The sequence below is a fragment of the Pelobates fuscus genome, chromosome 5, assembly GCF_036172605.1.
Source record: "Pelobates fuscus isolate aPelFus1 chromosome 5, aPelFus1.pri, whole genome shotgun sequence".
Classification (NCBI taxonomy): Eukaryota; Metazoa; Chordata; class Amphibia; order Anura; family Pelobatidae; genus Pelobates; species Pelobates fuscus.
In genome coordinates this window covers 356,743,753-356,767,682 of record NC_086321.1, presented here as the reverse complement: position 1 = coordinate 356,767,682, position 23,930 = coordinate 356,743,753, and the positions used below count along the sequence as shown (strand labels likewise).

Genomic DNA, 23,930 nt, shown 5'->3' with positions numbered 1-23,930 from the left:
TCGTTAGGGGTGCTGTAGTTTGTAGGGTTTCAAAGGATTTGAAGGAATCCCCTATGTACATGTGTTTGTATCTTTGCATTCCTGTGCTTTCTAACCCCCTGAAGTCTCGTGCGCTCAGCCCGGGCCCAAACGCTTTGTTCCGTAGGTACGGAGTTAGCGGTGAGGGTGTATGTTTCAGGGCGAATTTGGTGGCTGTTAAGTCCCAGATCCTAACGGAGTTGAGGATCGCTGGGCAAGATGTTTGTAGTGAAGGTCGGTCCTGTTTTGGCACCCAAATCCAAAATTGAGGGAGGTCAGTGTGCATTAGTTTTGTCTCGAGGTCGACCCATCTATGTGCGCCCTCCGGTGTATGCCATGCTACTATCTGGGCCAGTTGGGCTGCGAGGTAGTAATGATAGAGGTTCGGGAGTCCCAGTCCTCCCTTCGCTTTAGGTCGGTATAGAGTCTGTCGAGCTATCCTGTGTCTTTTTTGTGCCCAGATGAAGTTGTCTATGTGTGTTTGTAGTATTTGTAGGTTTTGTTTGGTGACTTTAGTTGGAAGGGCTTGAAATAGGAACAAAATACGTGGGAGCAGCGTCATTTTGACTGCATGCATCCTGCCAATCCACGATATGGGCCTCTCATGCCATTTTTCTAGGTCCCTACAGAGCGCCTGGATGGTGGGCGTGTAATTGGCGCTGAATAGCCTCTCAGGGTCTGCCGTGAGTTTTACCCCAAGGTATTTGAAGTCTGATCGTGTGAGTTTGAAGGGGTAGGTGTTTTTTATGTTGTCCGTCCCTGCCTTGTCCATTTCTATAGGCATGGCTACCGTTTTATCTAGATTAATTTTGTAGCCTGAGACGCTGCCATAGTCCTCTAGTATTGTCACCAGTCGAGGCAGGGATTGAGCAGGTTTGGTTAGTGTGACCAGGACGTCATCCGCATATGCAGAGACTTTGAACTCCTCCCCTCCTACCTGTATACCCGAGATGTTCTCATCCTCTCTTATCCTCTGCAGGAGAGGCTCTAACGAGAGGACGAAGAGTAGAGGGGAGAGGGGGCAGCCCTGTCTCGTGCCGTTGGTTGTCGCGAACGGGGTCGGGGTCGCTCCCGGCACTTTGGTTTGCGCCCTCGGTTGGGCATAAAGGGCTTTAATGCCCTTTATGAAGGTTTCTGGCATCCGTAGTTGTTCGAGAAGTGTAAATAGGTAGTGCCATTGCACTCTATCGAACGCCTTCTCCGCGTCCAGGGAAAGGATCAGAGAAGGCGTTCGAGATCTCACTGCCCACCATATGATGTCTGCCCCCCTCCTGGTGTTTTCGTACAATTGTCTTGTTGGCACAAAACCGACCTGGTCCGGGTGGACTAGCATACCCAGAAGTTGGTTAAGTCTTGTGGCCAAAATCTTCGCGAAGATCTTAACGTCAAAGTTAATCAGGGAAATGGGTCTATAGTTGGAGGATTCTATTGGGTCTCTCCCTGGTTTAGGTATAAGCGCTATGTCAGCCGTGAGCATGTCTGAATTGGGGCACCCACCCTCCATCCATTCTGCGTACATTTTCACTAGATTGGGCGTCAATACGTCCCTAAAGATCTTATAGTATGAGCCGTCAAAGCCGTCTGGTCCTGGGGCCTTGTTGCCCTTAAGGTCTGTGATCGCCTTATTAATTTCCTCCTCATCTATTGGGGTCCCTAAGGTGTTTAGAGCTTCCGGGGCCAGTCTCGGCATGTTAGTCCTCGCTACGTAGTCTGCTACTTCTTTGGTATGGTCCGCGTTGTCGCTGTTGAGTGTTGGTGAATGGTTGTAGATGTTTGCGAAGAAATCTGTGAATATCTGATTAATCTCCGCTGGGTGTTGGGTTATTTGACCCTGTCTATTTTTAATGGCCGAAATGGTATGGTAGGTGGGCTTGGGGTTCAGCGCCCTAGCTAGCAAGGTGTCCATCTTATTAGAGCGTTCGTAGTAGAAGCGTTTTTTGCGAACTAAGTCTTTCCCCAGATCCTCAACTGCTATTGACCTGATTTTATGTCGAAGTTCCCTGAGGTCGTGTAGTCCCTGAGGTGTGGGATCTTGTTTATGTTTGGCCTCTGCCCCCCTCAGCGCCTTTTGGAGCCCGAAGAGGGTTTCAGCTCTCTGTTTCTTTCTGCGGGTAGCTATTTTTATAAGGGTACCTCTCAGTACCGCCTTATGTGCGGCCCATATCGTGGATTGGGTCAGCTCTGGGTGATCGTTCTCACTAAAGTATGTCAGGATTTCCTCCCGAAGGAGCGTCTCTGTCTCTGGGTCTTTTAAAAGTGTGCTGTTAAGTCGCCATTTCCAGGGTGGTTTAGGTCCTGGGATCCTGAGGGTGAGTTCTATGTCGGCATGGTCCGACCATGTGATGAGGTTAATACGTGCAGTCTGCACCCACGGGATCCCGGTTTGGTTCACCAGGAACATGTCAATGCGAGAGTATGTGGAGTGTGCGGCCGAGAAGAACGTGTAATCTTTCACACCTGGGTTCCGCAGCCTCCAGGGGTCAAATAGTGTTGCCTGCTGTATAAATTGTGTTAGGAGTTTGTCCTGTCCCCTCGTGCTTTGCGCCCTCTGTCCCCCAGTAGGGGTGCTACGGTCCACTGTTGGGCAGTGAGTGGCGTTCATGTCGCCCCCTAGGATTAGGATTCCATGTGACAGGGCCTGAATTAAAGCTTGTATTTGGTCCCAGAAACCTGGGTCCGGCTGGTTGGGTGCATAAATATTAATGAGGTGGTATGTGGTAGCATGGATCGTCCCTGAGACGATTATATATCTTCCCGACGTGTCCGCTTTTGTCGACTGTACTATAAAGGGGCAATTTTTGTGTAGGAGGATTTCTACCCCATTCTTTTTTACTAGGGCCCTGGAGGAATACACCCTGGTGTATATGTGGTCCTTCAACTGGATCCGGGCTGAGCGCAGGAGGTGGGATTCTTGTACGAAAGCTATGTCCGTTTTTTGTCGTTTCAGTTCCCTCATTAGCAAGCGTCTTTTGGTCGGTGTGTTTAACCCGTTTACGTTAAGGGAGGTAAATTTTAGCGTCGTCATGTTGTGGAGCCTTTGAGGTTACCCTGAGTCGCTAGCGCAGCAAGACTATGCCCCGCCCGCCGAGCGCCCCCCCCGAGCCCTGCTGTTCCCCGGGTATTACCCGTTGGGCCCACCAGACTCGAGCCCGGACGGGGGTCGGGCCGGAAAGGGGGATGGGGGGTGGAAAGGTGGAAGGATGGGGGGGGGGGAGTAGGGGGAGGTAGCTTGAGGAGGGAGGGGGGAGGTAGTTGGAGAAAACTCCGGGAAAGTACCCCGGTCTTATCAAATAGTGCCGGGTGTCTCGGGGGGTGACTACCCGCCCCGCGGTACCTTGTGTTAGCGCGGAGGGGGCAATCAATCGCCGAGCACCCCGGTGTCGGTCCTTATAGTACTGTTATTTCGTCACCCGTTCCCTGGTCATACCTGCGTACGTAAGTCAGGTCGTCTATGTGTTTCCCGTCACGTGTAACATGTATAAACAACATTATATGCAACAGTTATTAACCCAGAAAGTTTTAACGTAATCAGGTTAAGAGCGAGAGCGAGAAAAATAAGAAAAATACAAAATTTAGGGCATCCACCCCTTATCCATTCTGTGGGGCTGCCTAATCTTCCTGTCCCTGTTCGCCCCTACTGAGTGTTTTACATAGAGGTACGATATATGTGGGATTCCTGCTAGTGGCTACCCAAGCTACCCTCTAACCCCAGCTTACTGGTTTATCCTGAAATAATGAGGGGATGGTTCTTCCGCACAGTGTTATGTCGATTACTCTCCGGTCCTGCCGGTTCCCACGTCCCCCTATGGTGGGTGGCCCTATCTACTTAGTCTTGATGGTATACTGTTTCTAATGTGGGTTGGGTGGGGGTGAGGGGGTGTGTGGTTGGTGATCCTTTCCCTGGGCCCACTGACCCTACTTCTCGCCTGAACTGCTCCCTCCCTCCCCGTTGATATGAAAGTAAACATAAATACACATAAATACACAACACAGGGTGAAACTTGCGTGTCCGGTTGGATGTGAGGCGGATATAATAGTCCGTATTACACTCCGGCAGGGGCCGTATTCATCAGGGAGTATATGGTCAGGTAGTGCTATAAGTCCATCTGTCGGTACTGCCGGTATAGGCTCGTGTTTCATTACGATCAATGCACCGCCCTTGATTGCCTCAGTTCGTAGTAGGCATAGGCAAAGTCTTTTCGCCCTGTGTCATCGACCTATGGCGGTCAGCTTCTTCCTTAGGTGGTTCTTTCTTGGGCGGTATTCGGAGAGTTCCGATGAAAGGCGCCTTTAGGAAATTGTCTCTTTCCTTCTCTTTCCTTGTTCCCTCTTTACTTTCTTCTTCCGAGTTGTCGTTTCTTCAGGTTTCCAAACAAATATTTACAGCAAAAAATAAGAAGAAGGGAGAAAAAAACCAGTGGGGGGCATCTTTGTTGCTGCTCTTATGTCCATTCTTGTTTAGATAAAGTCAATATATACCATCAATGGTGGAGCATGTTAAAATCCGGCTCCGGCCTGTGTGATAAATTTACTTTGCAGGTCGTGGTGGGGTTGCTTGGGTAGCAGTTGGTCTTCAAGAAGTCTCTGGTTATTTATACTGTATGGAACAACTTTGTTTGTGATGCTGAGTTGGGGAGCCACATGGGGGGGTTACGGTCGTTTGATTGTACAATGGGGGCGATGTGGTGGGAGGGGGTCTGTTAGTATTCGTTAAGGTGCAATACCGTCTAGTGCTTCGCCTTCCCTGGGTAACAGTCCTAGCGCCTGGATACCCCTCTGGGGGAGGTGAAAGTCTGCCGGGACCTCAATTCCTAGTTCCCTCAAGAAGGCTCTGGGGTCCGCCGAGGGCAGGAGCACGGTTGGCCGAGGCCCGTTAAACACAAGCATTTTGAAGGGGTGTCCCCAGGCGAAATTCAGCCCCTTGGCTCTGACTAGGTCAGCTATAGGTTTCCACTCTCTGCGCCTGGCAAGCGTTGCTGGTGCTATGTCTTGGTACAAGTGGAGTGCGGTGCCGTCTAGGGTATACGTGTGACGTCTGGCGCTTTTGATGATGGCCTCTTTGGTGGAAAAGAAGTGCCACCTCATAATCACGTCCCTGGGTGGGCCATTGGGGGGTCCTCTGGCCCTAAGTGCCCGGTGCGCCCTGTCTATCACCCACATGTGGTCAGGGATAGCTGGCAGCTGTGTTTTAAACATGTCTGTGAGTACCTTCTGGATGTCTGTGTCTTTAATACTTTCAGACAGGCCCTTTATCCTCAGGTTGTTCCTTCTCGATCTGTTGGAAGCATCTTCAACTTCTGCCTCCAATTCAGCTACTCTGGACAGTAGGGTGTTGGTGGTAGTGGCAGTCTCGTTATGGGCCGTTATTACCTGGTCCATCCGCCATTCCAGGGCTTCAGTACGTTGCCCCACAGTCTGTATTTCGGCCTTCACTTCTCTTGCCGATCTTTCGATCTCCCCGGCTAAAAAGTGTTTCACTTCTGCCAGTGACCGCATTATGTCCGATATGGTGGCCTGCTGCGTCGGGGCATTCAGGTCCCTGGTGCCCGGTGAGCTTGGGGAGTCCGCGCTCGCGTGGCCGCCGCCATCTTTATGCGCTTGTGGCCTAGGCGTTGTGAGGAGGTCGGCTACAGATGGAGTACCGTCTCTCCGTTTGTTTCCAGATTTTTTGTACTGGGCCATCTCCTGAACCTTCTCCGTTGCTCTGCTATCAATTTTAGGTGTTGGTGAGCGGGTGTTTCGCGTCTGGCGTGGTTTTTGGACCGGTCGGGGTGCAGAGCTCTCTGCCTAAGCGGCCATCACTTTCGGCGGTCAAGCCACGCCCCTCAATCATAGCCTGTTTTGTATGGAAAGTTTGAACACACAAAGTTGTTTTAATAAATAAAGTTTATTGAACAGTTAACATGTAGATACAATGTATTCTGCATATATTGTGTTGTGAGAACCAGTTTGACATTAGTTTGTGTTAACCATTATTTACTTTGGTTCAAGATTTTTACATGTTTAACATGCTGCTTTCGTCTTAATTATATGTTTGATTTACCAAATGGCACTATATTATGTGTTATATCCCGTCCTTACAATCATTGTCACTCCTGTCAGTATTGATCCTATTTGCCTTCTTGTCTCAATACAAAGCCCCCTCACCCTGCCCCCTGGCTCATTTCGTGTCTCTCTGTTAGCTTTTCCCTTACCCACCTGACTCCAAATCAGTTCCCTTTCCTTTTTTTTAAGCCGTGTCCAACCCTGTTTATCACTAATAATAAAATCACTAATTAACACTAATTCTAGATAAAAAAAAAAAAAAAAACAACATCCTAAATTGGAATGATATAGAAAATAATATTAAAGTGGCTCTGTCATTGGGCAGAGTTACAGCATTTTTGCAAAGGTCGCCTTACAAACGTTCATATCTTCGGCATAATGGTGATTGGAGGTAGAATGCGTGGGGGTTACATAAATGTATCTAGATGAGATATCAGGATCAGTAATACCGTTATATTCTCGTACATGCATAAAGAACAAAATAGTGGTTCACACACATTACTGTGGGTGTATGTATGACAAAGCTCCATAGCAATAATACTTAGACAAGACAACAATGTGGAGCACCTAGAAAAGAGGGACACTTGGGAGGTACGCATGTGACTAAATAGCTACACTAAGCGTTATCAAATTTGTTGAATGGGTGGGGGAGGGGTCATATAATTTAACCCCTTAAGGACCAAACTTCTGGAATAAAAGGGAATCATGACATGTCACACATGTCATGTGTCCTTAAGGGGTTAACTCACCAGAGCTCTGAAATCATTAGAGTGCTCCAGTCTAGCTCTGGTGTAAAGGTCTGAGCCTTATCTGGATGTAAATATTGTTTATAACAAACTTCTGCCTTGTCTCTGCCTCTAAAGTGGTATGTCTTTTGTTTTGGGCAAATACCCTGCTTGCACATTAGCAAAAAGGACAGGCATTAAGAAAAGAAAAGCTCACACGATGAATAGAGAACCGTGTCAAAATGAGAAAAAAAATGTATGGGCAAGGGCTGGGAGTTTGTCACAATAAGTAGCCACAATGGCCACAGGAAGTCCTATTTGAAGTTGGTGTGACTGCTGTCACCCCAAGTGTCAGATTTCCCATGCATTCTGCTAGGACTACTACACAAAGGAAGGGAGACTGGGGTCAGAATGTGTGTTTGTCAAAAGAATGTTGGTCTCTAGACCCCCCCTCCTTGGAGTCTTGGTCAGTTAAAGGGGGTGGATTACCCCTTAGGAGACATAGAAAATCTCTTAACTCATCTGCTACTGGAGTGTCGCTTTACCAAGACAATAAACTAAATCTAGATCATATTGATATTCTATTGATCATTTCATAACTGGTACAACCTGACAACAATTACATCTGTATTAGGAAAAGGATCCAATTGCAAATATTCTGAAAACACATTTTCCGCAGGCAGTAGTTAAAAATACATTTTACAGATATTTTTTTGTAACTGAAAAGATCTTCAAAATATGCAGAATTGGTCAGTGAGATAGTTGTGGTAGTGAAAGAGTTAATTTTCAGTCTTTGCACGGAGTCCCATTTAATCCTAGCAGGAGGGAGATTCTTTGTAATGCAGTTTAGGAACACATGGTAGAACTCCCTCTATAGCTCAGTACCAAGGTAGTCAGGGTGTGTTTTATCTAATGATACATCGCCTGTTTGCAGATTGTATTTACAAAAAATATTTTCAAGTCACAACTAGTTAAATATATAATAGTTATATAACTAAAAAAAACATTTATGGAACCTGTAAGCTTTTTATTTTAGACATCCCAATGAACCAAAAATTCTGAAGCGTTAAATTAATTATTTTGGGATGCTTATAATGCTTTTGGAGTACAAAGGGGAAACAATATATATATTTATTTTAAAACATGCATTCTTCAGGCTTCACAGATTATAATTCTAATTTTAAAGTATATTTAAAGGGACTCTCCAGTGCCAGGAAAACAAATTTGTTTACCTGGCACTGCAGAATCCTGCAGTGCCCCCTGCTTCCACCCCCCATCCTATGTTGGTTAAAACCCCTTCAGTGACTTACCTGAATCCAGCGCCTATGTCCCTCGGCGCTGGGTCAGGCTCTGCCCACGCAATAGCCGCACGCGCACATTAGACCTCCCCACAGGAAAGCATTATTCAGTGCTTTCCTATGAGGATTCTGGCGACGCTGGAGGTCCTCATGCACAGTGTGAGGACATCTAGAGTCATTTAACCCCTTAAGGACCAAACTTCTGGAATAAAGGGGAATCACGACATGTCACACATGTCATGTGTCATTAACCCCTTAAGGACACATGACATGTGTGACATGTCATGATTCCCTTTTATTCCAGAAGTTTGGTCCTTAAGGGGTTAAGGGGTTAAAACACTTTACGTGTTTTAAGAAGCCGAAAGTCCCTCTAGTGGCTGTCTTAACCCTACAAGGTAATTATTGCAGTTTATAAAAACTGCAATAATTACACTTGCAGGGTTAAAGGTGGTGGGAGTTGGTACCCAGACCACTGCAATGGGCAGAAGTGCCCTTTTAACCCCTTAAGGACACATGACATGTGTGACATGTCATGATTCCCTTTTATTCCAGAGGTTTGGTCCTTAAGGGGTTAAGAAACTTTAAAGGACCACTATAGGCACCCAGACCACTTCAGCTCAATGAAGTGGTCTGGGTGCCAGGTCCAGCTAGGTTTAACCCTTTTTTCTATAAACATAGCAGTTTCAGAGAAACTGCTATGCTTACATATGGGTTAATCCAGCCTCTGGTGGCTGTCTCATTGACAGTCGCTAGAGGCGCTTCCGCGCTTCTCACTGTGATTTTCACAGTGAGAAAACGCCAGCGTCCATAGGAAAGCACTGTGAATGCTTTCCTATGAGACTGGCTGAATGCGCACACGGCTCGAGCCGCACATGCGCATTCAGCCGAGGAGGAGGAGAGGAGGCGGAGAGTCCCCCGCCTGGCGCCGGGGAAAGAGGTAAAGTTAACCCCTTCCACCCCTAGAGCCCGGTGGGAGGGGGACCCTGAGGGTGGGGGCACCCTCAGGGCACTATAGTGCCAGGAAAACGAGTATGTTTTCCTGGGACTATAGTGGTCCTTTAAATGATCCTGAAATATCTGAGTTCTAAACTGAGGTGACAGTGACTGAAGAAATCCCTCCCCTGTCAAGGAACCGTTTGACAGCCTCCAAGTACCATGACAAGGAATGCCCAGCACCCCAGAATTACAAGACGCCCTATAAATACATGGTGAATTGCGCTGGTAACTACAGAAAGGTTGTCCAATAAGTTGCCTTGGTAACTTTAAAGTTTAATGACAAAAATAAGTAATTTAAGAATATACATACATAGCTTTGGGAATGTGCACTTTGAATTTGCAACGTTTGTCTCATTTGTTGTTAAATTCCCCCCACCCCCTTTTATATTATTATTAAGTGCTGCGTAACAAGTTAGCACTGTATATATACACCAATAATAATAATAATAATAATAATAATAATAATAATAAAAGTAACAATGACTCCATCTGCCTCTATGGCTTGACCTAGGACCTTCATGGAGGTGGAAGCGAACATTCTTGTGAGATGAGTCACTCTATAGTAATTATTGGTTCTATAGAGGTGTCCTCATAGTTTTGCCTGAGAGAGTTTGTAAACCCTGTGTGCACCTTGGATGCAGCCATATTTTAATTCAAGGGGGGGGGGGGGGGGGGAGGGGGCAAGCGTTGTGAAAGATAATTTGCAACAAACCTAGGAACCTCAGAGAGGAGTGACTTTGTCATGCGTTTAATGTATTTTCTATACTATTCAATGAACAATGTGTCAGATCTATCTTGGACTGTCCCTTTAAAACTGTACAGAAAGCTCCCACCTCCCTCCTCTTTCACCAAGTAGAGTAACTGTGAATAGTTTCCCTCCATTTAGTATTGTAGAGTAACCTACATAACAATATAATACAATTCTATCCCATTCACAATGGGATAGAACAGGCTACACTTACCAGGGAACCAGTAACCTAGTAAAAACAGTGCCACTTCTGGTTTAATCTTTGTAAGGTTTTGTGTTTCACCAACTATTAAATAAATAACATATGGTTGTGCAGGAAACAAAATAAAGGATAATATGATGGGCCTATAAAATGTCAATGCACAGATTGTATATTTACACACAGATAATTACTTGTTGCAAATTAAATCTCAAAAAGATACGCATCTATCCAATATAACAGTCATTCGCTGTGTAAATAGCAATTTGATGTTGTCAGAGAAAGAAAGTCCACAATTAAATTTTTTTTATTTTTATTTTTTTTAAACCCCTTAAGGACCAAACTTCTGGAATAAAGGGGAATCATGACATGTCACACATGTCATGTGTCCTTAAGGGGTTAAAAACACCACACTCTGCACCACAGGAATCTGTTTGATGAAGTCTCAATGATATGTAAATGTACTTGTGACAGTCTATAGACTTCCCCTCCACCCTTCAATCCTCAGCCAATCATGACCCTTAATTCAAATCTTACCCCCTCCCCCCCCCCCCCTCCCAGGGATTGGGTGTATGCATCAACATTTTCAGACTGAGCATAGACTGTCACATTCCCTCACCTGTCCACAGGTAATCAAGCTGAGCTTGCCTGCTACCAGTCTGAGAATTTAATTATTCTTCATTATTGCTACCATAACAGCAATGGAACCCATCGTTGCAAAACCAGGTAAGATATAAACTTAATGTTAACATTGATAGAGAATCACCATGTGGTCTTGAATGGAAGGCAGGAATGAAGGACAGGAGCTGAATTTTATAATAAATCTAATTTATATAAACATTAAGAGAAATATTCCCATTGGACTCCATGACGGTTCAATATCCAGCAAGTAATATTTAATTTTATTTAAGGTTTTAGAATGGTTAAAGTTTCTTTGCTGCATTTGATGTGTCTAGCACCATGGCTCTGTGTCATGGTGACACACGGGGTTATTCAGTAACCTGTGTATTGTGCAAAATGGACAAGAGAAGAACCGGAGCAGAAGGTGAGGTTAAAATGTTACAAATTTGGCAATTTTAACCTAAAATGTTAATTTCTCATGGAAAATGTAATTCTAGTGCATATCCCTAACTGTTTTTATATTGATGATTTTCCTTAATCTGTATCAAGGTAATTATACAACGTTATTTTATCATGCCACACACAATATATGTTGTCATTTGTTCTATACTATGATTACAAAATAAAATCCTTTCTGATAAGTGATTGAACAGCTGATTCTTCCAAACATGGACTGACTCCATTGTCTATTTGCTGGGAGTTTAAAATGACATGTGGAGATGAAGGACGGGGGAGGGAATAGCTGGTCTTTGTTTTAAATACAAAATGGGAACTTAAGTCTGTGAGTGAAAATGATTTATCTTACCTGAAGCAACAGGGAGAGATCTCCAAAAAGGACCACCCCTAAATAGATGTTCTCATTGGGCTATTTATTAAATTGTGAAGAGAATTTTACATGTTTAGCCAAATTGGTAACATTAAACTGATATTAGCTATATTGCCATTTTAACTATTTGGAACTAAAATTTAAAGTCATTTAGAGGGTTTACTCACAAAAAAGTTAAGTTGACAAAGTCTAAGTGTCCTTGGTTTACTGGGTAGAGATGTGCTAAAATGGCATAGTGTAGGTTTCCCTGGGTGGTATCACTCCTACGTGTTGCTTCTAATTTTTTTAAATATTTTTTTTGAAAAGGGTTTGATTTGTAAGGAGACACTAAATCTCTGCATGCTAACGTCCAGTCCATTGTTTAGATTTAACAATAGAAAGTAAACCTTCAGCAGTTAATATTCCAATTATTCATTAGAATTGATAACCTGATTGTATTCGTATGTCCATTATCTCACTTAATAAAATGTTACTTCTTTTGGTTAAAGGGATCTATGGTGTAAGGAGGCAGTCTTAGTCCTGTAATGTAATTATTGCAGTTTTTCCATTGCTGGACTAAGTGGGACTGGGACACTCCACCCAGACCACTTCAATGAGTGACTATAGTGTCCCTTTAAGTACATGGTATGCTGTACCCCTCAACTTACAACACTTTTCTCAAGTTGTAAAATATAGCACATAAGAACACTTATTATAGGCAGTAGTTGAGATGCTGACGTGCCTTGGTACTTATATTAGGATTTGTAAGGTATTTGTTGAGGAAACTAGTAGAATGCAGACTGGATAGATGCCCATTGGGCTACTAGAACTCCCGATCAGAGGAGTGAGAGTCAGGATTCCTACAATGGAGAGAGACATTATTTGCACTACGAGATTCATGGTAGAGACAGTGTTTCTGCAATGATATATACAAGTCAGCCAGCCCTTGGCTACTTTCAACATACCCTAATTACACGTAACATATATCATGGCTAATAGGGATATTGTATGCAAGGCATGAGGCATTGCATGAAAATTCTAATTAAATTAAAATTTTAGTATTAAAAGCGTGTATATATTAATCTTGTGTATTTATTTGTAGTTTATACATATAAGTAAACACCTTTTCTTGGTTACCCTTGCCCTGCGGCGGCAGCCATCTTTGAGTCCTTGGCGCTTTTGACCAGAGAGGATTTTATGATGGCCACACCCCGGAGAGCAATGGTAAGCCACAAGAAAACAGGCATTTATTTTATGTAGACCTTACAAAATAATACACAAAGAGGATATCAGGATATCACAGAACAGCTTTTATTTTCAAGACTTTAAAGGAAAACTGTATTAAAAAAAATAAAAAAAATGTAACACATCGCAAGGGAGGTTGTGTGTGAAATGAAGAAAAGGCCAGAGCTTGATGGTTATGGAGGCAGGGGGTCTGAGATGAATGGCTATGGAGGTAAGCCTTGCAAGTGGAGGCAAGACAGGAATGGTAATATGGGAGTCAGATATGGCTGATTGGAAACACAGAGCAGTAAGGGGGACGGGGAGATGGCTAGCTAGGAGGCCTGAGGTGTCTGGCTGAGTAGGGTAAGCCTTATTACACTTAATCTGTAACTTCACAACATTTACATGCAGAACTTTAGCCCAGGGGAAATGTTTTCTCTGCTCTATATTATATTTTGCAAATGTTATTATGCTACCTCTATGCAATTTTAATGTAATTGTTTCTCACACACACATACAAAATATATTTTATTTAAAAAATTATACACACTCTCTTTCTCTCTCCATAAGGTTGATCACGTACATCCTACTTTGCAAGACCCAAATTGGAGTATCAGAGTATCATACCAATACAGCATAAAGTAACATGCAGTGTGTAAATAGATGATAGAGGTTAAAAAGTAAAACTCCCAATGGTTTCTTTAACCCCTTAAGGACAGCAGGCGTAAACGCCGGCAGTTGGCATGAAACATCTCCGCAGTCCTTAGTACTTACCGGGTCCCTGCCGTTCCCCCGCGGTCACAATCCTGGAGACTGCTTGACAACCCAGACAGTCCCCCTCCGGCTGATTCGACCCTCCCGGGCCGTGTGATGGCGGGATCCCCGCTATCACTTTTCCAGAATGTCTGTCAGCAGCTCTGCCTGCACGGGGACTGCTGGGATGTCAGGCAGTCCCCAATATGCCTGTAAAAACGTTTTTGAAAGTTTTGAACAGTTTATAAACTCACATAAAAGTACTTACCGTATATACTCGAGTATAAGCCGACCCGAATATAAGCCGAGGCCCCTAATTTTACCCCAAAAAACTGGGAAAACTTATTGACTAGGGTGGGAAATGCAGCAGCTACTGGTAAATTTCTAAATAAAATTGAATATTTATTTACAGTGTGTGTATATAATGAATGCAGTGTGTGCGTATGAGTGCAGTGCGTGTATGAATGCAGTGTGTGAGTGCAGTGCGTGTATGAGTGCAGTGTGTGTGTGTATGTGTATGAGTGCAGTGTGTGTGCGTATATATTAATTGAATATTTATTTCCAGTGTGTGTATATAATGAATGCAGTGTGTGTGTGTATGAGTGCAGTGTGTGTGAATGCAGTGTGTGTATGAATGCAGTGTGTGTGAGTGCAGTGTGTGTATATGAATGAAGTGTGAGTGTGTGTGATGCAGTGTGTGTGTTTGTGTATGTGTTGGTGGGGGTGGGCATTTAATATATAATTAATTATTATTTTTTTATATTATTATTATTTTTTTGTATTATTATTTAATTATTATTATTATTTTTTATTATATTTTTTTGTCCCCCCTCCCTGCTTGATACATAGCAGGGAGGGGGGCTCCTTCCCTGGTGGTCCAGTGTCATTGGTAGTTCAGTGGGGGGGAGAGGGGGGCTGGCAGAGCTGTACTTACCTTTCCTGCAGCTCCTGTCAGCTCCCTCCTCCTCCGCGCGGTCTGTGCAGCTCCCTCTGTCAGCCGCGGCTCTCGCGAGACTTACACTGGGAGCTGACCGAGGTGCTGAACGGACGGCGCGGAGGAGGAGAGAACTGACAGGAGCTGCAGGAAAGGTAAGTACAGCTCTGCCAGCTCCCCTCTCCCCCAGTCTGTATTATGCAAATTGCCATAATACAGACTCTGGCTCGAGTATAAGCCGAGTTGGGGTTTTTCAGCACAAAAAATGTGCTGAAAAACTCTGCTTATACTCGAGTATATACGGTAAGTACTTTTATATACACAGACTATCATTCGAAGTGTATTTTAATATTAATATGTATATTTTTTTATTAATATTAAAATACACTTAAAATTGCATTAAATATACATAAAGGGAATCAACACAGTAAAGAAGGAGACTATATTTAAAAGAAGAAAAACTATCACAACAAGAGGACATAGCTTTAAATTAGAGGGGCAAAGGTTTAAAAATAATTTCAGGAAGTATTGCCTTACTGAGAGGGAAGTGGATGCATGGACTAGCCTTCCAGCTGAAGTGGTAGAGGTTAAAACAGTGAAGGAGTTTAAGCATGCGTGGGATAGGCATAAGGCTATTGTAGACTTAAGATAAGGCCAGGGACTAATGAAACTATTTAGAAAATTGAGCAGACTAGAGGGGCCGAATGGTTCTTATCTGCCGTCACATTCTATGTTTCTATGAATGGCGGGAGAATTGGGATGTGTTATGTGACTTGGTGGGTAGGGGTTTACAAATGGCAAGACAGGATGCCGGGTGGCAGTATGTGATAGGGGATGAGATACCTGACTGTGTGGAAGAATGTGATATGGAGCTTCAAGTGCATGTACTGGTTGGACAGGAGTATATGGCTTGGGCCAGTTGTTCCACCCATTGTGCAGTGGCAAGCGACCCCTCTAAAAGGCAGATTTTACATTAAAATGCCTGCAGGAACAGACTTTACTCACCAGAACTGCATTAAGCTGTAGTTGTTCTGGTGACTATAGCATCCCTTTAAACCTACAAAATCCTCATCATTACTGTGAATTTCCCAACAACTTCTCTTCCAATATTTCAGAATCCCTGAATGCCGCCATTTGCAACATACAAAATTTAGTAGTAAATGGTGAACGAAGAATTCGCAGGAATCTGCCACAACATGCGCTTACGATTTTAAACAACTGGCTTTGTAGACATCCTCACCCAAATGTCAACGATAATGTAGAACTTGCTGAGGCAACAGGTCTAACACACACTCAAGTAAGTGACCAAACATATCGTGTTTCCATGGTGATTGATCTGAATTTCTAACAATGGTTCACTAAAGTGAGAATTAAAAATGTATTCAAAAGTGAATTTCAACTGAAAGGCTTCATGTTTGGATACTTTTACCTAAATTTGAACCTCCCTTTAGTGAATAACCCTATAAATGCGCAGGTTTAGAATCTTTCCCTACAGTGGCGATTACTACTCCATGTCCAGGGTCTCCTAACCCCCTCAGTGTTTCAAACTATATTAAGTCTACTTGTATGGAGAAGACATTTTATAAATCATTTTAATGTCCTTTTGCAATTATGACTAATAGACTGGGGATGATTTGGGGTTTTGGTTGACCTGCAACGTTGAGAGAGACCCTATTTTTTTAGCACAAACTGGGTCCTGATCAAACATTTTGTGGATCGTCCTCATTAGGGGACCTTTCTCAGATCAACTGTATCAAATCATTTCACAAAATCACCTGCACCCCCACCCTCAAAAGGATAATGCAAGTCCATCTAGTAACAGTTTAATAATTGGAATGACAGTAGTACCTTCTAGTTTGTTGTACCTTCTAGTTTGTTGTAGTTTTTTTTTTTGTCTTCTTTTGGATCAACAGCAAAAATCAAATGTGAGAAAGGCTGAACTTGATGGGCGCCTGTCTCTTTTTAGCTATGTAACAATGTACCTACGTATGGACACCTCGTTTAGTGGGTCTAGTACATTATGTTAGAATGTTTTTTGGAAGTTATCTGGTTATGAGTATGTCTATTACAGTTAGAATGAAAAAAATAACCTATCACTAGCTCCACATTTAATTTAATGTGTTAGCATTTCTGGTTTTAGGGCACAACTAAATGTCTGTGTATATCTTTATGGTCCATATCCTTATAAGAGCAGCAAGAACCTGTGCTTACCTAAAACCAAATACACAATACTTCTCTATTCTGTGTTTTTAGATAAGGAGCAGGGGATGGGTTGTCTTTAACACAAATCCCTTTTCTGCTAGTCATGGTAGAGAATGAAAGGGAGTCAACGTTCCTGGGGTTTTTAAGTGCCTTAATGGACAGGTGACGTTTACTGTGAGTATATTTTGGAAGGAAATATGATTTGTATTTCTATTCTCACTGACATGTCTATCAATTCTCTGTTTACAGATATCTAACTGGCTAATAAATGCCAGAAGGAGAACACAACACAAAATTGTATCAAAAAGAGACCTTGGGCCAAGTTTGTCTGGCTCAATACAAAAGCGAAACAAGAAAAAGATGATTCCTCCACACAACCCAAAATTAAAATTAAGGGTGGAACCGCCTCCTCCTCCCCCCACGAACATTATTGCTGCAGTGCCAGTGTCCTATACAGTATTCCCAACCCTTGCTCTGCTATCCAGGATTTGCCATGATCACCAGCAAGGCACGACAGAAGAAGGTGGCCAGTTGACATTTCAACCAGTCCAGGGCCATCCTGCGGAGGTTGTAAGCACACCACCGGTGCTTGATGCAGCCCAAGAGACTGAACTAGTGGAACAAATGAGCAGGTTGTAAATCCTGGCTGAGGTGGCATGCCAAAGAAAGGAAGAAATGGAGGCAGATGCGGCTAAATTTCAGACAGCCTTTTCACAAATAAAATTAACCCACTTTTGCTGGACTGGTTTCCTGTTCCTAGACCCCTATACATGTTCTAACGAACTTTATTGAATAAATCCCACCATTATGAGTAGATAAATAAGCACTGAATTGAAAATTGAATTCCAAATTACATGCAGTGGCAGAACTATCGCGGTTGCAGGGGTTGCAGCTGCAACAGGGCCCGTCACCCCAGGGGGCCCGGCCGCCCTGTGATTGCGGTGCCCGCTGGCTAAGTAACATGGCCCTGGCCCGCTGCATTGAAGGGGCCCAGTGGGTGGCCCATGCTGTTAGGGCTACCCGATGCCAATGAATTTCCAGGGGGCCCGTTCTGCACTGCGGCACTTCAACAGCACGACATCTAGTGTGTCTGCATGTGTTTCTGTTTGTCTGCATGTGTGGGGGAGGGGACGTATGGAGGGGGGATCTAGGGCAATTTTTTGCACCGGGGCCCTGTGGTTTCTCGCTACGTCTCTGATTACACGCTAGTTATTTTAGACTACATTTTTTATTTTGCATTTTCAATTTACCGCAGTTTAGTTTTTAGTGAACCGCTTCCATGTCAACTTTGTTTACATTTATGGGGCTTTTATTTCCTCAATTATTTTATAATAAAATCAATGTTCAGTTATATAAATATTTTTACACTATACATTATTTATTTAAATGTATTCCTCCTGTTACTTGTAATATCTGTATATATAAATCTATGTGGGATTTTTTGGTTATTCATTGTTACGTTATTGGAACTGGCCACAGTTCAGAAAACTACACTTTCGCTTTGCAGGAGAACACTGTGCAGAATAATAACATTTAAAAAATTACTTAAAACGTTGGGGGAAACTCTGCTTTTGTTTTCCCGAAACCTATACACAGACCTATAATGTAAAAAATACTAATCACACACATTGCTAAACATTCATACATATCTTATACTCTATTTCCCATAGTCATTTGTCTCTTATAAAGTCTGTCCCCATTCTTTCACACCATTTTCCCTCTCACTCAATTTTCTTTAAGCTTTTCTGTTTATTTCCTCTTCTCTTCTCTTCTTCTAACTTAGTATTATAATATTGTAAAGCACTATGGAATTTGTTGGTGCTATATAAATAGCGATAATAATAAGTTAGCCTTAAATCTGCAATTTCTCTGCTATAAAACAATCCCAAATAATTAGCTTGCCTTCACCTTCTTGGCCACTGGGGGGAGTTGGTCAACAGACATCTATTCTACAAGAATGAAAATGCTGTGGGCTATTGACCATTGGAGGATCTTGTGACATTCTTCCTGCTTTGCAATAAGTCTCTGATCTCCAACTGAAGCATTCTCAGCTTTCATTAATTAGACCGGATTGCTCCGGTTAGTTGCAGTTTGTACACAGCCTTCAATCACACAGCTCCATGACTTTGCATACAGTTTTATGTATGTGTTACAGCACTGCCAAACTACTTATTAGACCTGTTTGACACTATCCATAACTGCAGCAGAGGGCATGGAGAACTTTGCCAGCCCTGACTCTTGCTTTGGTTTATGGATTTCGTTGCCCGTTCCTGCTTGCTCTCTAGCCATTCATTGGAACTCTGTGAATTCTGCAGACTCTATATCGACTCTGCTTAAAGGGTCACTGCAGAAGCAGGAACACAATATTGAATGAGCAATTTTGTAGCACTTGCTCTGTTCAATACTGGCTTCTATCAATCAGAACTCCCACTGACCCTGACGGTGGATTTCTGGTTCCCTGGATTTTCTTAATACAGTTTTGATTCATTCTATATTTTTTAATAACCTGTTGCTAATCATCTGCAATGTTACCAGCTAATATACTGGTTGCTGTGGGTTCCAGAGAATGTACCAGCTTCGTTACCAAGATGGATCCAGACCACCATGCGGAATTGACATTTTTTTTTTTTTTTTTGGTTTCCTGTTAAGGTACGTCATAAATTATACACTTTCAACTTCTTTTCAACACTGCTTCTTATAACATGATATGCGGGACATTGATTTATAAAAAAAAACGAAACAAATTCCTGGATTATTATTACCTTTAAAACTGGATTATGCTGCCTTCTATTACCCGGACTGTCTTCTGAAATATTAAATCTTACGTTTTGTTAAAAGTGTTCATTATACCGCGGCTGCTGAGATATCTCGGTGGCTAGTGCTCCATCTACAGTATCTTTAGGATCTGCTACAAGTGCAAGCTTTATTTAACTTTCATCCTACCAAGCTCAATAATATTACCACTCACCTGGGGAAACAATATCTACACTCCAGGATGTACCTGAAAACTTACGATAGCCAAGTGTACCAATCCTTGTTAAATTATTTAATTTCCTCATAAATGCTGCCACTTATTGCTTTCTTAGACAGCTACATGTACACAAATTCAGCTTCCAATATGTTATTACTGAGGTATGGGATAATACCAATTTCCAGCCTATATCTTACCAAATCTCAGGTTACTTTTCTTTGATTTTTTGGCGCAATCAGTTTTAAACTATTGACTTCTAATTTGCTTCATTACGTAGAAGCTATAACAGTGCCTCTTTTAATACAGCGCCAGTATAGCACCATCTATAGTAACACGTCCCCCAAGTGTGGGGTCCAATGATGCACTCAGTGTTACGACGGGATACAGCTGTATGCTCCATGCTGCAATCCAGTATAATAAAAGCAGCATTTGAGGGTGATACAAAGTACAGTTGCAGACTTTAATAGTAAATGGGCCCAGGGCAAGATTCTGCTGCTGGGTCGTCGTCGTCCCCCTCACTCTTTTCGCTTCCATCCATAGGGGCTGTAGTACGGGAAGGAAAGGCCTGTAGTTAGACTGCGGAGCTGTAGTTGGGGGAACTGTATTTGGGGCGAATAGAGGCTATAAAGGGAGAAGAGGGGCTGTAGTGGGGAATAGGATTTTGAAAGGGGGACATGGGCTGTAGTGTGTGGGGGAGCTGTAATGGAAGTGATAGAGGATGTAGTGGGAATAGGGTAATTATAGTTGGGGTAGACCAACACAAATTTTTACCCCAAATGTATATATAAAAAAAGGGGGGTAATCAAATACACATAGAGGATGTTAAGTGAAATACAACCTGGAAATCAGGATAGATATGAATACAATAGGGAATCTATTGCGGTAAAGACGGCTCTGATTTCAGATACCTCCTTTATATTACTAATGGTGCAGATGGGTTTAGGTTTGCCAGATCTACCATGTATTCCTAGACCGACCATAAGCATGCTGCTGGACAGTACATGAAAGAGCTGCCCTGCACTATAAAGTTAGGAATATGAGCATATGAATTAAGGACAGGGGGACCAGGCCTTAGGGTGTGTTTGCGATGACAAAAAAAAAAGGCAGAGAAAGGACTCGTCAATCTGCTGTTCATGCACGCACACCAGGCAGACAGAGTTGTACGGAGTGGGTGTTACAAAGGGCTATTGAGGAAGCCGTTTAATAGGGACTGAATACTTTGAGTGGAGTAAGAACTAAACGAGCATGTGATGTGATGCTCTTGCATTGAATGTTTTTGGTTTCACTTTTGCTCAAGGAGCAAACAATTGAAGATGCGTTTTGGTCCTAAAAACACTCAATTAGCATGCACACACTCACGCCACTCATTGAAGTGGTCTGGGTACCGTGTCCCTGTTGCCTTAGCCCTGCAGCTGCAAACATTGCAGTTTAGGAGAAACTATGCTAAGACAGACGCTAGTGGTTGTCTACGAGGCAGAGGGAGCTATAGTGTTAGGCATACAGATTTGTACTCCTAATACTATAGTAACCCATTAATGTACATATTAACACATTAGTTTTAAATACACATTTATTACAAACATTATACCTCCACACATAAGGAGGGATGGAACTTGGAATGAGAGGGACATGGAAATGGGCAGAACTGGAGATGGACGTACTTATGACACAATGTGCTTGACTTGTGGGTCAGCAAACGGGGCATTCTGACACAGATCTGCCAGTCAGCCAACGTGGGCTGTATAAAACACGGAATATTGAGAGCATTCTCAGAAATACCATGAAATGTGATATACTTTTGGACTATATACTATAGGCCTGACATGAAGAACAACCAGGTCTACTGGAGTATTCACATCAGCCAAGGTGTCCTAAAGGGGGAAAAAACATATAAGAACAGCTTTCAGGACAGACCATGCACCAGAAGATGTGAGTAGACCCAGTAAGTTGGGTGCTTTGCCGGCAGCGCCCTCTACTGATACATTTCTATATTGCAGGTGGGAGTTTTCAGTAAGTGAGCCAAAATAAAAAGATTACTCCAACCAACCCAAAAAAAATAAATGTGTAAGGTTTCATAAGAATAACCCTTTTTGTCTCATTTGAGACTCATTCAGAGGTTTACCTTGATGTGGCAGGTGTGATGCACTTTAATAGCCATTGGAATGCTACTAAAAGCCTTGTGTTATTTGGGATAGTGTGAAGGTATCTGTTTTTAAAGGGACCGAGATATGTAAAGGGATGAGATGCTTGCAGGAGTTTCCACGTTTGCTTCACATCCAGCAGCAGCATGTCCTCTGTTCTCGCGTTCCGCGAGAGCGTTGCAGCACATTGCTATGGCAACCCGCGGCAACGCTCTTGCGGATCGCAAGATAAGAGGACATACTGCTGCTGGATGTGAAGCAAACGTGGAGACTCTTGGGCTCCTCTTCACTGGGCAACCATACTGTGCCACCGGACCACATGGGAATGTAGTGTGTCCCCCCTCCCTGGACACAGGACATGGCCTAAGGATGGCAAGCAGGTGAGGGGTGACACTCAGTGATCGCAGCCTTATTGTTGGTAGTATACCTTCCAACTATTATATACTACAGTATTTTAACACTGCACCTTCTATTATTATTTTTTCTATTGCATATACTTTATTTATTAACTAGTTTATTATGTATATATACTTCAGTTATTTATTATTTTGTGCTACCAGTGACATCCACCAACCATTGTGATCTGCAAAAACGACTCTATGCAGATACCATTTGATAAAGCTTTGCTTATAGCCAGTGCCAATCCCTAGTCACTGTGGTATGCACAATTGTTACTGTGCAGATACCATTTGATAAGACTTCTTAACACTTTGCCATGTACCCTTCTTATTTGAGGCTTACAGGGCATCTTCACATATTTTCCTACTGATTAGTTACTAACTATAATATGTATATACCTTGCTTTATTATTATATTCGTGTAAAAGCTCCATGTATATACCTTAGTTTATCACTATATTATTCATATTTAGAACATTTTGATTATATTTTAGAATTACTATTAAAAGTTATTTTTTTTTCTCTTGTTTACTTGGTAGTATATATTTAAAAATGTGTGCTCGGGCAAGAAGGGGAATCGCTGTTTATCCTTTTTGCCGGGCAGGTCCTCTCTTCCATGGAGACCGCCAAAGGACTTACAGAATGGTTTGCAAAACTGACATCAGATCAGCATCATAAGCACACGTGATCTCCAACACATCCAGTTGCCTGCCATTACTGCTTCAAACCTTGAACTGCTGGGCAGCAATTAGGTGGGAGAATAGGGAAGGCAGAAAACAGGGCACAAGTGGGGAAAGGAGGGGTGAGAAGGGGTAACAAATGGGCATAGGGGTATGAGAAGAGTGACAGATGTGAAAGGGAGACACAAGTGGGGAAAGGGGAAGAGGAGCACAAGTGTGGAGAGATAACTGAACAGAGCATGATGGAGAGAGATAGAAAGGGTAGAAAGGGACTGGAAACACAATGTACAAACACACACCTGAACACATGCACATTAAGCATTTACACAAATACACCCCTGCATTTACTCACTAACACTGCACAAATATACAAATAAGTCAAATTCACACACAAACAAATATAACCTATGTTCACACACACAGTGATACTCCAAACAAATATATCCCTGAATTCATATTGTGTTATTGCTGTGGAAATCTGTTACGCACACATATACACTAAATATTACATTATTGAGCCCCACTATAGTAGCACACCCAAAGGCATTCAGTAAAATCAATATTATAGGGTGCCGAATATAAGATCCGACCCGGGTGCCAAATGTTCCAGCTACGCCTCTGTGAGGACACCCACAGCCCTCTCCCCAAAATAGATCTGAACAGCAGCCTGAGGAGAACTTTATGTAGCGGATGCAGCAAGCTTCCTGCAATAAATATAGAGGGGAAAAAAGAGTGAGATGAAGGGGGATTCATTTTACTTCAGCCCATGGAGCCCTTTTGCCATTGTATCACTGCATTGCCACAAGGGTATATTAGAAGAAGGCGGCAATGGTCAGGATGATCATATGTTGTCCCCCAGGGGTACTTGCACTGACTCCACTCCTATAACCAAGACTACTACAAGGACCAAGCGAGCTGGGAAACTGTTCCAATATGGACACCCATCACAGCAGGACAGTCACAGCGCATGCTATACGTGACTGCTGGGGAATATCATGCTCTATCATATTTTATGTGTCCATCACTTTGCTGTATTCCGCCCTGTCTGACTTCTAGTCTGGCTGAGGAGAAGAGGTGCTGGGACACAGAAAACAGTAGAACAGCTGACAACAGATTCAGGGCTATAGGGCGCCATATTTGGGGCTGTAGCCTCCTCAACTCATCCCTAGCGA

General features: G+C 43.0%; 1 protein-coding gene across 1 annotated transcript; it reads left to right on the top strand.

The window, feature by feature from the left end:
• The first annotated feature begins 12,847 nt into the window (after window positions 1–12,847).
• On the top strand, window positions 12,848–17,207 carry LOC134612287 (homeobox protein TGIF1-like). The gene is made up of 3 exons (XM_063456626.1): window positions 12,848–12,911; window positions 15,482–15,663; window positions 16,818–17,207. The coding sequence occupies exons 1-3, from the start codon at window positions 12,848–12,850 to the stop codon at window positions 17,205–17,207; spliced, it is 636 nt and encodes a 211-aa protein (XP_063312696.1).
• The last annotated feature ends 6,723 nt before the right edge of the window (window positions 17,208–23,930 follow it).